At 41.1% G+C, this 15,559-nt stretch overlaps 1 protein-coding gene across 4 annotated transcripts in view; it reads left to right on the plus strand.

The window, feature by feature from the left end:
• The window catches only part of Taf1 (TATA-box binding protein associated factor 1), a 75,451-nt gene that overhangs the window by 23,647 nt on the left and 36,245 nt on the right, over positions 1–15,559 (plus strand). For 3 of the 4 annotated variants that reach the window (XM_059250300.1, XM_059250297.1, XM_059250299.1), the window contains exons 17-26: positions 52–182; positions 2,077–2,157; positions 3,881–4,030; positions 4,192–4,311; positions 4,558–4,733; positions 6,172–6,350; positions 7,897–8,110; positions 8,631–8,796; positions 9,953–10,164; positions 15,044–15,152. In XM_059250300.1, the coding sequence (XP_059106283.1) occupies positions 52–182; positions 2,077–2,157; positions 3,881–4,030; positions 4,192–4,311; positions 4,558–4,733; positions 6,172–6,350; positions 7,897–8,110; positions 8,631–8,796; positions 9,953–10,164; positions 15,044–15,152 (1,538 nt within the window). The remainder of the gene's footprint in view (positions 1–51; positions 183–2,076; positions 2,158–3,880; positions 4,031–4,191; positions 4,312–4,557; positions 4,734–6,171; positions 6,351–7,896; positions 8,111–8,630; positions 8,797–9,952; positions 10,165–15,043; positions 15,153–15,559) is intronic. The other variant, XM_059250298.1, reaches the window with a different exon arrangement.

The raw sequence follows: 15,559 nt of genomic DNA on the forward strand, positions 1-15,559 counted from the left end.
ATTACTTTGGGGTCTTTAGAAGTCAGAGCAGTTTCTCTGTATCTTTTCCAGGGATGGATTCAAACTGGTGGGTGCTGAAGTCTGATTTTCGTTTACCAACTGAAGAGGAGATCAGAGCTATGGTATCGCCAGAACAGTGCTGTGCTTATTATAGCATGATAGCTGCAGAGCAGAGACTAAAGGTGAGCCTCTTCTTGTTAAGCACTGCTTATGTCTATTTTTCTTTTCAGAGACATACAAGAGAATACTCTGGAGATGATAGTTACTAGATTATTACCAGTTATTCAACAATTTAAACTGCATGAGGTACTTTCAGTGTATATGGATTCTAGGGGAAGTTATAGTGTAGCTAAATGTCAATGTGAGGCTCTGTGAGGGACGTAAGTCCTATTGCCTTGCTTTAAAAACGATAGATCAGCCGGGCGGTGGTGGCGTACGCCTTTAATCCCAGCACTTGTGAGGCAGAGGCAGGCGGATCTCTGTGAGTTCGAGGCCAGCCTGGACTACCAAGTGAGTTCCAGGAAAGGCGCAAAGCTACACAGAGAAACCCTGTCTCGAAAAACCAAAAAAAAAAAAAAAAAAAAAAAAACACACCAAAAAAACCCCGATAGATCATTCATTTGGGTGGTGACTCTTTTGTAAAACAAGCAGGAAAAGGACTTTTCAGATTCCCGGGTAGGCAAAGATGATAGCTGGAATGGGATGCAGGTAAAGCCATGGAACACATGGTGATACATAGATTAATAGTTATGGGTTGAGTTAAACTATAAGAGCTAACTAGCAAGAGGCCTGCCATAGGCCATACAGTTTGTAAATAATACTAAGCCTCTGAATGATTATTTTATAAGCAGCTGCAGGACCGCGGGCCAAGTGGAACCAGGTGGAACCGGGCAGGGCTGGAGAAACCTTCTAGCTACACTTTACCATTGAGCCATCTCTCCAGCGCCATTAGTTAGGGTTTCTATTGCTCTGAAGAGACACCATGACAGTAGCTACTCTTACAAAGGAAAACATTTCAAATTGGGCTGGCTTACAGTTCAGAGGTTTAGTCCATTATCATCATGGCAGAAAGCATGGCAGCATGCAGGCAGACATGGTGCTGGAGAGGTAGCCAGAAGTTCTATGTATAGGCTGCAGGAAGAGAGAGTGACACTGGGCCTGGCTTGAGCATTTGAAACCTCAAAGCCCACCCCCAGTGACAAACTTCTTCCAACAAGGCCACACCTCGCAATAGTGCACTCCCTGTGAGCCTTTATGGCCCATTTTCATTCAAAACACTACAAAGGCTAGAACAGAAAAAGTCCAACTGAGAAATTCTGTAGTTAGAATCTCTCTTTAGTTTAGTTTGCCTTTTATTTTTTTTAAAGATCTATTTATTTTATTATGTATACAGTGTTCTGTGTGTATGTACACCCGCAGACCAGAAGAGGGCACCAGATGTCATTACAGATAGTTGTGAGCTACCATGTGGTTGCTGGGAATTGAACTCAGGACCTCTGGAAGAGCAGTCGGTGCTCTTAACCTCTGAGCCATCTCTCCAGCCCCTAGTTTGCCTTTTAAATAGGCCCTAGCTATTCACATGTGCACATACATTCCTTGAAAAGTTTTTGTGTGGAAGCTAGAGAAGTGGCTGAACAATTATGAGCACTTCCAGAGGACCTGGGTTCGATCCCCAGCACCCACATGGCAGCTCACAACTGTTTGTAACTCCAGTTCCAGGAGATCTGACACTCTCACACAGATATACATGCAGGCAAAATACCAATTCACATAAAATAAAAATCAATTATTTTAAAAATGATTCTAGAAAAAAAACTTTTTGTGTGAACACAGGACCTTTGCACATGCTAGGCAAGCATTCTGCCACTGAACTACATCCCTAGAGCAGATTCCTTGGAATTTGGCATATCTTCTAGTAGCTCAAGAATGCACAATAGTAATACATACATTGAAAACTACAGAATTCATTTTCTATGCTGATACGATTGGTATTTTGGTATTCAATAAAACTGGGTTTTCAGGGAAAAAAACTTTTTTCCATTGACATTATTTATACATAGAGTTGTCCTCTTTCAGGATGCTGGCTATGGAGAGAAGTCCTTTTTTGCCCCTGAGGAAGAAAATGAAGAAGATTTCCAGATGAAGATTGATGATGAAGTAAGGTTTTACAAACTATTTTTTTTGAGACAGAATCTTGCTCTGTAACCCAGTCTGGCCTGGAAACTTTAAATCTTCCTCCCTTGTCTCCCAACTCTTGAGAATACAGACACATACCAACATGTCCAGCAACATTTGTATATTTTTATCTTTGATTATATATATGTGTGTCTCTGTGTGGATATGTGCACATAAGTGAGTGAGTGTAGGTGCCTGGAGGACCAGAGACATTGGATCTCTCTGTAGGTGGAGTTACAGGTGCTTATTTATAAGTTACCTGACATGGCTCTTGGGAACTGAACCCAGGTCCTCTGAAAGAGCAGCAAGCCCTTTTTTTCTTTCTTTCTTTCTTTCTTTCTTTCTTTCTTTCTTTCTCTTTTTTTTTTTTTTTTTTTTTGGAGACAGGGTCTTTCTATGTTGTCCTGGCTGTCCTGGAACTCACTATGTAGACCAGGCTGAACTGCCTGCCTCTGCCTCCTGAGTGCTGAGATTAAAGGCATGTGCCACTCCTCCTGGCTCTGTAGTTTTTCTTAATTTAAAGATTTATTATTCATGTATGTGTGTGTACAGAGTCCGGAAGAGGGGATTATATCCCTCAGAGCTGGAGTTATAGGCATTTGTGGCTGGGGCTTGTTATCTGAGTGCTTGGATCCAAATTCCAGTCCCTAAGGTTGTATAGCAATGCTTTTAATCACTGAGCCATTTTTCTGGCCCACAACACTCATTTTTTTTTAAATCAGTGCTTCTCATTATCTCTTTTAAAATTAATTTATTTTTGTTTTATATGCATTGGTGTTTTGCCATGGGTGTTGGGTCCCCTGAAACTGGAATTACAGACAGCTGTGAGCTGCCATGTGGGTGCCGGGAATTGATCCTGGGTCCTCTGGAAGAGCAGTCAGTGCTTTAACCACCAAGCCATCTCTCCAGCCCTCATCATCTCTTTTATCTATCTATCTATCTATCTATCTATCTATCTATCTATCTATCTATTTGTTTATTTATTTATTGTTTTTCAAGGCAGGGTTTCTCTGTGTAGTTTATTTATTTATTTATTTATTTATTTTGTTTTTGTTTTTGTTTTTCAAGACAGGGTTTCTCTGTGTAGCTTTGGAGCCTGTCCTGGATCTCGCTCTGTAGACCAGGCTGGCCTTGAACTCACTGAGATCTGCCTGCCTCTGCCTCTCGAGTGCTGGGATTAAAGGCACACACCACCACTGCCCTGCTCATTATCTCTTTTAAAAAGAAGGTTTTTGGCTGGTGAGATGGCACACATCTGTAATCCCATCACTTTGGAAGATCAGTTGTTCAAGATCAGTATGCTCTAATACATAGAGAGTTCCAGGCCAACCTAGACTAGAGACCCTACTATAAAAAAAAAAAATCAGAATAAGAAAGCCATTTGAAAAATTGGACAATAAAATGCAGTTGTCCTTCTATGATCATCATGAATGTGGGTACAACACTACCTACTGAAATCCTAGAGATAATGGACTGAAGAACACCATTGATAAACATTTTTTTATCCCGATTGCACTCTCTCTAAACACTGTGATTTAAGTCTCATAGAAGAGACCTGAGCATTGGATAACTGCTCTATTTAACTTGATATTTAGATAATTTAAGAAACCGTGGAAACATTCAGAGTAATTATTCTACCCTTTTAGGTAGTGGTTAGACGTGGAACAATGTTTCCCACAACCCTGACTCCTTTTCTTTATCTTAGGTTCGTACTGCTCCTTGGAATACTACAAGAGCTTTCATTGCTGCCATGAAGGGCAAATGTCTCCTGGAGGTGACTGGAGTAGCAGATCCCACAGGCTGTGGTGAAGGTTTCTCCTATGTGAAGATTCCAAACAAACCTACACAGCAGAAGGTGAGAGTCTTTAGATTTCTAGAAATGAAAAGAGGAAGGAGTGAGGTTTGAGCAGTAGAAATAGAGTAGAAGACCTGGAAATGGTGCATTTGCCAGAACGGCATAGATGCTTACTGTTAGGAGTTCAGCTTCAGATTCTCACTTGTTTTTGTTTGAGATAGGATGATAAGGAGCCTCAGCCAGTGAAGAAGACAGTCACGGGAACAGATGCAGACCTTCGTCGCCTGTCTCTGAAAAATGCCAAACAACTTCTTCGTAAATTTGGTGTGCCTGAGGAAGAGGTAGGTGTAGAAGAGGAAAACTCTGAGTAAGAGGCTTTGTATACAGATAGAAAGGTAGGAAGGTATAAAGAACTATCTGGGGTTTTTAATGTGATGTAGATCATAATAGGTCCTAAATACTTTACCCAAACTTTCTAAACTTCTTTCAGAAGTTTGTTTTCTTGTCTATATTTCTAATAATGGCCCTGGTTTGTCCTTTTACATCCCTAAATGAGGTATATATGTAGTTCTGTGTTTCTCTTACAGATTAAAAAGTTGTCCCGATGGGAAGTTATTGATGTGGTACGCACAATGTCAACAGAACAGGCTCGTTCTGGAGAGGGGCCCATGAGTAAATTTGCCCGTGGATCAAGGTTTTCTGTGGCTGAGCATCAAGAGCGTTACAAAGAGGAATGTCAGCGTATCTTTGACCTACAGAACAAGTATGTTAATTCAGTACTGTGGAAAGTTTAAGCTGGAAAGGGGAAGTGTCCTAGACATGTTTTGTTTTGAACTAATGGCCTTGTACATGCAAGACACATACTTTATCAATAAACTGTGCCTTCAGCTCCTACATACTATTTTTCTATTTTAGGATGAGATATTATATAGCCCTGCTGATCTGGAACTTGCTATGTAGGATAGGCTGGCCTTGAACTTTTGATGATCCTCCTGTACCTGTCTCCTAAATTTTGGGCCACAGGTGTTCTCCACCATGCTCTACCAGAAATTGTTGTATCATGAAGAGGATGTCACCTGAAAAAAAATGTAACTAGGTGGTTAGGTATCTGAAATACCAGGCACCGTCTGTAATAATACTGCCGGAGTACCTATTCCTGTTTTTAAAGACAAGATTTCACTATGTAACTCTGGCTGACCTGGAACTTACTATGGAGACCCAGTCAGCCCTGAACCCATCACCTACCTTTTTGCCTCCTGAGTGCTGGGATTAAAAGCATCTATCACCATGCACAACTTTTCTAAAGCTTTCTTTTTTTTTGAGACAGGGTCTTACCATGTAGCCCATATTGGTTTCAAGCCTTTGGCAGTCCTCTAGCTTTTGCCTCCTGAGTACTGGGATTATAAGCATGTGCCACCATGCCTGCTGAACCTACTGTTTTCAGAGTAATTTAGCAAAAGCTTTGAATGTCATGAAATGCTAAGCTTGATCTCTTTTGGTTTGGTGACAGTTTGTGTGGCCTACTTTGCCTGGGTCTGGCACTTTTAAGTGGTTATGTTTTTTTCCTCTAATGGCTTAATTATGAAAGAATAGTAATTTGCTATTAAAAAGGATCTATGAATCTAATTGTACTGGGGAGCTGAGCAGCACTTGGGAGGCTAAGGCAAGAAGCATAAGGAATTCAAGGCATACCTGAGGCGGGGGTGGGGTGGAGGGGTGGCGGGGTGGAGAGAGGAAACAGTGAGAATCTCTTTCAAGAAAATTTAAAAAAAATGGCCTGTGTGCTGCTTTCTTAGCTTTTTTCCCCCAGTGATTCTGAAAGAATTACTACAGATTTGTGAAATGTCTAGGAATATGTAGTTTTTCTGTTAGGGGTTTCATGACTTTGTGGATTCTGAGTATATCTTTTTAAGGTTGATTTCTCAATTTTCTTTTTTTTTTGGGGGGGGGGGCGGGGCGGGGGGGGTGGGGTGGGGTTGAGACAGGGTTTCTCTGTGTAGCTTTGCGCCTTTCCTGAGACTCACTCTGTAGCCCAGGCTGGCCTCGAACTCACAGAGATCCGCCTGCCTCTGCCTCACAAGTGCTGGGATTAAAGGCGTGCGTCACCACCGCCCTGCGATTTCTCCGTTTTCTATTTCTCCAATCCTCCTTCTTGCTACACTTGTATTTCCCCTGGTCTTTAACTTTTTCTCTCTTGCTAGGGTTTTGTCATCAACTGAAGTCTTATCAACTGACACAGACAGCAGCTCAGCTGAAGACAGTGACTTTGAAGAAATGGGAAAGAACATTGAGAACATGCTGCAGAACAAGAAAACGAGCTCTCAGCTATCTCGGGAACGGGAGGAGCAGGAGCGGAAGGAACTCCAGCGGATGCTACTGGGTGAGGGGGCTTCTCACACAAGCAAAGAAAGGGATCAGAAACGGAGCTTGGATAAGTGCAGACTATAACTGAGTCCAAGCCAGAGACAAAATAAGGAATAAGTATAGAGAAACCTGTAGATGAGGTCGAGAGAGTTCTACAAACTGGACTCTAGTCTGTGGGGGAAAAAAATCGAAGAGATGCTGCCAGCCTTCTGCATCCTCTTTCTGTGTCAGGAACCTGGCCAAGCCAGGGCCACCAGTGGTGTGCTTAAAATCAAATCAGCTTTCTGGGAATTCATCCCCAGAGAAACAGTTTTAAAAAGTACCAGGAGTGTCTGGCTAGATGTGGTGGCACATACCTGGAATCCCAGCACTTGGGAAGCTGAAGCAGGAGGCTCTTGATTTGAAGGCCTACCTGGGGCACCTAATGAGACCCTGTCTTCAAAAACATAAATAAAATAGAGAATCTCTAGAGGAATTTGCCAGGTTGTCTTTGAATTTATATTTAAAATTTTATGCAGATAGGCAATTTTCTGAGAAGATTCATAGTTTTCAGAAGATTCTTAAAGGAAGCTTAGATCCAAAAAAGAGCTAAAACTCATCCAATAATTGCAGAAGCTAATGATGAGGATGATGGATAACAAGGTCCCTGTGATTCTTCTGATTATAATAGCTATCAAGCAGTGAATGTAGATACTGAGAGGATGAAGTCTGAGGATGAAGATTAGAGTGAGCATTTTCATTCCTACTGTCTTACCTTTGTTTGCCCATCTCTGTAAAGTTTGTATAAGTTTGTTTTTCTGCCTACTTAGTAGATATATGGCTCTTACACCATTGTGGTCCTCCAGTTCTTTACTAATGTAGTTCTGAACCACAGTATCTACATTGATGGAAATGTGTTAGAAAGGTAGGATCACCTTGAATCGTCTCTCCGTACTTACTGAGTTTAGTCTACATTTTTACAAGATCCCCAGGTATTTTCTATTCGTATTAAAGTTTGAGAAGCATGCACTAGGTCTTTTCTTTTTTTCTTTTTTCTTTTTTGGTTTTTCGAGACAGGGTTTCTCTGTGTAGTTTTGGTGCCTGTCCTGGAACTCGCTTTGGAGACCAGGCTGGCCTCGAACTCACAAAGATCTGTCTGGCTCTGCCTGCCGAGTGCTGGGATTAAAGGCGTGCACCACCACCGCCTGGCATGCTAGGTCTTAAGACTGGGCTTATTTCTTCCTCCTGAGTCCTTGCTTGGATGTTTTCAACTATTTGCTGCTAAGAGTTTTTTGTCACTCTGCTATTCAGAGGAATAACAGTATAATTATTGCTTTTCTGTCTCCAGTAGCAAATAATACTTTGAGGTATTTCTAGAATGTTTATATTTATAAAAATGGAAATTGGCAGTGGTTAAAAAGAAGTCAGGAAAGGGCAAACCAGGGTGTTCTTGTGGCTAGTAACAACTCTGTTTTTAGTAGAACTAGGGTTTTGTGGTATGATGAACGTCTCCGTTCAACCCCAAGAAAGTGGCCATTTGGGTTTTAGGAGGGAATGTTTGAAAATTGTTTTCTATCTTGCAGCAGCAGGCTCAGCAGCAGCAGGAAATAATCACAGAGATGATGACACGGCTTCGGTGACTAGCCTTAACTCTTCTGCCACTGGCCGCTGTCTCAAAATTTACCGAACATTTCGAGATGAAGAGGGGAAGGAGTATGTTCGTTGTGAGACAGTCCGAAAACCAGCTGTTATTGATGCTTATGTGCGCATACGTACCACGAAAGATGAGGAATTCATGTGAGTTTGATGTGCTACTTTTGAGTGTGGCGGGGAAAATAATGATGGAGACAAAGTATATGCGTGAGTTGTAGTGATTAGAATATATATTGTTATCCCTGGAAATCTGCTATCATTCAGAACTGTCTTGCCTTTAGAGCTTTGGATTTGAACAGAGCCAAATCACTGGGAAAATAACTGTTTGCTGTTTGGATTATGGTGGTTTGGCTTTGCAAAAATCACTGCTGTAATACCAGCACTTGGGAGGACTCAGCAGGAGGAACACAGGTCTAAACCAGTCTGGGCTGTAAAACATTGTCTCAAAAATCAAAAGCAAAATCTTAATGATTATTCACGACTTCGATTGAGAGATGTTACTCTGCATGTGGAAGACTGACTGTCAAGGAAGGTGGAGGTGGCAGACAGTTTTTTCACTTCAGCCTGGATGAATTACTTATATTCTGAGATGGTAGCTTTCCGGGTAGTCACCTTGATTTAGGTTGCTTATGGTCCTGTCATATTTTTTTCTCCTGTTCTTCAGTCGAAAATTTGCCCTTTTTGATGAGCAGCATCGAGAAGAGATGCGAAAAGAACGGCGGAGGATTCAAGAGCAATTGAGAAGACTTAAACGAAACCAGGAAAAAGAGAAGCTGAAGGGTCCTCCTGAGAAAAAGCCCAAAAAAATGAAGGAACGCCCTGACCTAAAAGTAAGTCTAGAACAGTAGGCAGGTGTTGGGGGACACAGTGCAGTCCTAGCACTTGATGGGCTAAGACAGGATTGTGAGCTTGAAACACAGAGAGACCCTGTCTTGGAAAGAAAAAGAAAAAAAATTGTTTAATGATGTTATCACTGCTAACAAAGCAAAGGAAGATAGCATACCTTTTCCCTCAGCTTTTGTCTTCTTGGGTTACTGGAAATGAAAGCAATATCGTGGAACGCTAGCTTATATTGTTTCTAATATACCTGTAACAACACCTGCAGTCCCTGTACTAGGGAAGCTGAAACAGGAGGACCAGGAACAAATCTACATAGTGAATTCAGGCTCCCCTGGGCTACATGAGGCCCTCAGAAAGAACACACACACATACACACACACTCTCTCTCTCTCTCTCTCTCTCTCTCTCTCTCACACACACACACACACACACACACACACACACACACACACACACACATTTTTCTTTAGGAATTGAGTAGGTTTGGTACATTTATTTATATTTGTATACCTTTGTTACTGAGCATCAGATTCAGGACCTGATGTGTATTAGGCAAGCACTCCACTGATGAGCTACTTCCCTAACCTCATAATCCTTTTTAAAAATGGTAACTTATTAAAAGAAGGGGCTAGAGAGATTGCTCAGTAGTAAGAGTGCTTACTGTATCAAAGGACTGGGGTTTAGATCTTAGCACTTATATTGGATGGTTCAAAAATACCTGTAACTCCAGCTTCAAGGGATCTAACACCTCCCTTCTGGCCTCAGTAGGTACCTGTGCACACACTTGCACATATACCTATACACACCAATACAGATACACAAAAAAGTCTTAAGAAATCAGAAAAAGACAAGAATACATAGCCTCCAGGTTGTTTTGCATCACTTAGGTTAAAGATTGCATGTACAACATAAGATAAGGTAACTGCTTCAGTGGAGAGAATTGTGAACTTGGATACAGCATATCTGGTTCTGGTTTTTGCCACTTAGCTCTGTGACCTTAACCTTTCCAAACCAGTTTTCTATGTAATGGTGTCTGTCTTTGTTGCTCCCCTGCTCCATATTCATTTCTACTTTTGACGTGCTGTTCAGCCTGTTTACCTCTAACATGTTGTGGGGTTTTTTGTTTTGTTTTGTTTTCTGTTTCAGCTGAAATGTGGAGCCTGTGGTGCCATCGGGCATATGAGGACAAACAAATTCTGTCCCCTTTATTATCAAACAAACGCTCCACCTTCTAATCCTGTTGCCATGACAGAGGAACAGGAAGAGGAGCTGGAAAAGACAGTCATTCATAATGATAATGAAGAACTTATCAAGGTTGAAGGGACCAAGATCGTTTTGGGAAAACAGCTAATTGAGAGGTAAGGGATATCAGGCAGAGAGTGCTATAGCAGAGAGCTGTTGAAGGGTTATTATGATGGTTGGCAGGGGTAAATGTGATGTGATTGTTCTCTGAAGTGGAACTAGGGTTACAGGAACTTTGGATTATAATTGGTAATATTTGCTAGTACTACTTGCCTTTGTACATGCTATGTATTGAGTCTTAGGTGTTTTCTGGGGGCGGGGGAGTTGGTTTTTCAATACAGAGTCTCTACCTAGCCCTGGCTCTTCTGGAGCTAACTATAGACCAGGCTGGCCTGGAACTCACAGAGATCTGCCTCCCTCTGCCTCCTGAGTGCTGGATTAAAAGTGTGTGCCACCCAATCCAGGCTAAGTCTTAGTGTTTACACAAGTACCCTTACCACAGTAGTGTTTTTCTTCTGTTTTGTTGTGCTTGTTTTTTGTTTGTTTGTTTGTTTGTTTGTTTTGGAGGGGGTACTGGTAGGCACAGTGACAAGTGTTCTGTCACTGAGCCATATGTCCTCTAACCCTTGTACAAATTTTTGAAGGTTTTGCTAAATTACCTAGATTGGTCTCAAACTTTCAATCTTTCTGTCTCAGTCTCCCATGTAGCTAGGATTACAGGCTTGGAGCACCACACCTGACATGTGGGCAGTTAAGATAAAATAAATAAAGCAGACTATACTTACATCCAATCTTCTTGCCCTTAGAGCATTTAATAGATTAAAAATGGAGATGTTAAAATTTTTCCCATTTTAAAAATTATAAACTGAGCCAGGTGGTGTGGAGCATTCCTGCCAGCACTCAGGAGGCAGAGAGGCAGGTGAATCTCAAAATTCCAGGCCAGCCTGGTCTACAGAGTGAGTTCCAGGACAGCCAGGGCTACAGAGAGAAACCCTGTCTTGAAAAAACAAACAAAAATTATAAACCTATTGATTAGCTGAAAGTTCACAATTAAAGTATTCTAAACTCACCTGATCACCTTTTGCCACATTTGCTTAATCTTTCTTTGTATACCTAAAATGTTTATAGTTTGAACCATTGAGAAGTAAATTGCAGGTATCATGACAGTTCACTGCAAACACACACATCTCCAGAGCTGAGCTGTCCCATTGCAGCTCCAGCTGTCAGAGCTGTCCTAGAAACTCAAGGTGTCAAGGTGTCACCTGACTCCTTGAACAGTAAGGATACCTTTCCCCCAGAGTTGCAACACTTGTTACAGTACTATTATCATAACTAAGAAATAGCATGAATTTAGTAATATACAATACTCCGGCATTTTACTCAAATTACCCAAGTCATCTCATTGTCTTTGGTGGCTCATTTCCGAATTTTGGATACAATCCCAGTTTAAACATAAGTGTATTTTGAGTTTGTCTTAATCTAAAACTGTCCTTACTATTTATTTTTGTACTTTTTTTTTTTTTTGATTTTTCAAGACAGGATTTCTCTGTGTAACAGTCCTAGCTGTCCTGGAACTCACTCTGTAGACCAGGCTGGCCTCAAACTCACGGAGATCTGCCTGCCTCTGCCTCCCAAATGCTGAGATTAAAGGCGTGCTCCACTACCACCTAGCCTATTTTTGTACTTTTTATGACATTGATTTTTTTTTTTTTTTTTTTGCAGCATACCCATCAATTGTCTCACAAAATACCCCACTTTCTGGATTTTGTTTTGAGAAGAACAGAGATTTATTTTAAAAATGAAAATGCTCAGGAGTATGAGAGACTCCAAGGGAGAAATACCTGCTTTGTTTTCTACTGATTGAACTCATATTAAATATTTTTGGCTAGACATTTAATAGACTACCTAGTTGATATCATTTATCACCACATTATCAAGCACACAGTGTCAGTTTTTCCCACTATTTTGATCATCTTTCTTTCTAGGACTGAGGATTGAACCTAGTTCCTTGAGGTTGCTAGGCAAGTACTCTACCATTGACCTGTGTCTCCAGAACTCTTGGATCATTTTCTTAAAGTAGCAATACCCAGATATGGTAGGAAAGATATAGTTTTCTTTTTCGATTAACGTGAGGATGGATATCCTGTTTCAACCTTAACAGCTTTACTGGTTTTAGAGCTATTAATGGTCATTGCCAAGTTATTTTATTGGCACTTGTAAAGTGGTGATTTTTTTTCTAATTCTAGAATTCCTCTATTCTATCTGGTATTTTTTTTTTTTTTTTTGGTAAGGAAAACTTCATCCTTTCCATTTTAATATATTACTGTGGATTCCAAAATTCTTTCTTTATAAATTTAATGCATTATATCCCAATTTGACTCATTTAAGCCAGATCCTGTGGTGATTTTAAAAGTATTTTCATTTTATGAATATTTTGCCTGCATGTATGTATGTGCATCACACAAATGCCTGATGTCCACGGAGACCAGAAGAGAGAGTTGGATCCCCTGTAATTAGAATTATAGTGTTATGAGAGCTGCCATAGAGGTGCTAGGAACTAAACTCAGGTTCTTTGAAAGAGCCATAAACACTCTTAACTGCTGAGCCATCTCTCAGCCCCCTCAGATCTGTGGTTTTGAAATGATTCTATAAATCTTTGAGAAATCATTTGCTTCCTGGTACAAGATGTTAAAAGTTTTCCTTGTCTCAGACTTAGAATTGACCATTTATCTGAGGTGTCCAGGCTCCTTTTATTAGCAAATGGTATTTAGAAATCAATATCTTGCTGGGCATTGTGGTACATGCCTGTAATCCTACCACTTAGGAGGCAGAGGCAAAAGGATTACAAATGTGAAGACAGCTTGGGCTCTATGGTGAGACTCTGTCTCAAAAAACCAAAACAAGCCAGGTGGTGGTGGCACTTGACTTTAATCCCAGCACTCAGGAGGCAGAGGCCAGCCTGGTCTACAGATCGAGTTCCAGGGTGGCCAGGGCTGTTACACAGGAAAACCCTGTCTCAACAAAAATTAAAAAAAAAAAAAGCATAAGGGCTGAGGGTTCATTGGTTAAGAGCACTCGCTGCTCTTGGCCAAGACCTGGATTCAGTTTCCAGCACCTACATAGCAGCTCACAACTATTTGTAACTCCACCTCTATAGAGGGTATCCTACACCCTCTCTGGCCTTTCAGGTACCATGCACACATATTCTTTTTTAAGTGAAAAGAGGGATAGGAATGCATTAATAGCTAATTTGTGGATCTCTTGTTTAGTATATGCAAAACCCTAGATTCAATCTTTCTCTATATAATTTTAAACATCAGTTTGGTGCAATTACTCTATTTCTTTTTGTATTCAATTTACATTCTTCTATCCTTATTGATTTATCAACATATGTAAGTCATCATTTTTGTTATTTTTTTAAAAGATTTATTTATTGGGGCTGGAGAGATGGCTCAGAGGTCAAGAGCACTGACTGCTCTTCCAGAGGTCCTGAGTTCAATTCCCAGCAACCACATGGTGGTTCACAACCATCTGTAATGAGATCTGGTGCTCTCTTCTGGTCTGCAGGTGTACATGCAGGCAGAACACTGTATACATAATAAATAAATAAATCTAAAAAAAAAATAAAAAAAAAAAATAAAAAAAAAAAAAAAGATTTATTTATTATGTATACAGTATTCTGCTTGCATGTGTCCCTGCAGGCCAGAAGAGGGCACCAGATCTCATTACAAGTGGTTGTGAGCCACCATATGGTTGCTGGGAATTGAACTCAGGACCTCTGGAAGAGCAGTCAGTGCTCTTAACCACTGAGCCATCTCTCCAGCCCTGTTTTGGTGGGGTTTTTTTGTTTTGTTTTGTTTTGTTTTTTTGAGACAGAGTTTCTCTGTGTAGCTGTGGCTGTCCTGGAACTCACTCTGTAGACCAGGCTGGCCTTGAACTCACAGAGATCTCCCTGCCTCTGCCTCTGCCTCCTGGGTGCTGGGATTAAAAGCATGCGCTACCACGCCCGGCATCATATCTTAAAAGTACCTTAGAAAGGGAAAATGTGACATCTTGAGCCCTTACAGTGGAGGGGAGAAGGTGGACTGGTTTTAATTGTAGGAACCCTTCCTTCCCCTTTTTCCCCTATACTGGTTTTTAATTTTTTTTTTTTTTTGCTTTTAGTCTTTCTGTTTCCTTCTTTGCCTCCCTTTCTCCTCCTCTCCCTTTCTTTCATTCCTTTTTTTTTTCCTTCCTTGGATTACAGGCATGTGTAATCACACCTGCTTCTTCATTTATATTTTGTTTTTGTTTATGTTGTTTTGTTTTGAACAAGATCTCACTGTGTAGTCCTGACTGGCCTGGAGCTTCTTTGTAGGTCAGGCTGGCCTTGAACTCATAGGGATCTCCCTACCTCTGCTTCCCCGGTGTGCCGTCATGTCCAGACTCATTTATATTCTGAATGAGTCAAGTGTTCTACCTTTTGAACCCCAGGATAGAATGTTAGAACTGGGAGGAGTCTTAAAATGCCTTTAGCCAGTCCCCTCACTTTCTAAATAGGAACTGAGAAAAAATTTGATTTGCTTAGTTCTTTACTAATTTGGAGGTCCTCAGGTCCTCCTGCCTACTCTGAAGCTTAGAAGATGACTCTTTGACCTTTGGCTTTTTTTACTTTTCCCACTTAGGTACTTTGGACCTTTTCATTGTAGTTATTTTATTTCTGGGAACTATAAAGATCTATTTGGAGTTATAGGATTTATTTTGTGTGTATGAGTGTTTTGCCTGCATGTATGTAAGTGCACCACTGTGTATGCCTGGTACTCACAGAGGTCAGAAGTGAGTATCCGATCCTGTGAAACTGGAGTTACTGTCTGGGTGTGAGCTACTACATAGGTGCTAGGAGCTGAACCAGGGTCCTCTCTGTAAGAGTAGCAAGTACTCTTAATCACTAAGCCATCTCTTCACCCCTATTTGTTGGAACTATAAATAACATACTGGCAATGTTACTGATTGCAGTGCGGATGAAGTTCGCAGAAAATCTCTGGTCCTGAAGTTTCCTAAACAACAACTTCCTCCCAAGAAAAAACGGCGGGTTGGAACCACTGTTCACTGTGACTATTTGAATGTGAGTATCCACATTGTCTTCATATCAAATGGGTTCTGATTGATTCCTCCAGCCTTCTGTGATATGGCTCTGTCGGTGTTAGATGTTCTTATGTCTGTTCCTTGAGAATTATATAGGTTCCCGGTAGCTCGCCGGGTGGTGGTAGCGCACGCCTTTAATCCCAGCACTCGGGAGGCAGAGCCAGGCGGATCTCTGTGAGTTCGAGGCCAGCCTGGGCTACCAAGTGAGTTCCAGGAAAAGGCGCAAAGCTACACAGAGAAACCCTGTCTCGAAAAACCAAAAAAAAAAAAAAAAGAGAGAGAATTATGTGTACTATTCATTAGATGATTTATTACAGTTCATTTATTATTTTGGGTTTTTTTGGGGGGGGGCGTGAGACAGGGTTTCTCTGTGTAGTTTTGGAGCCT

This window comes from Peromyscus eremicus, chromosome X (assembly GCF_949786415.1).
Source record: "Peromyscus eremicus chromosome X, PerEre_H2_v1, whole genome shotgun sequence".
NCBI lineage: Eukaryota > Metazoa > Chordata > Mammalia > Rodentia > Cricetidae > Peromyscus > Peromyscus eremicus.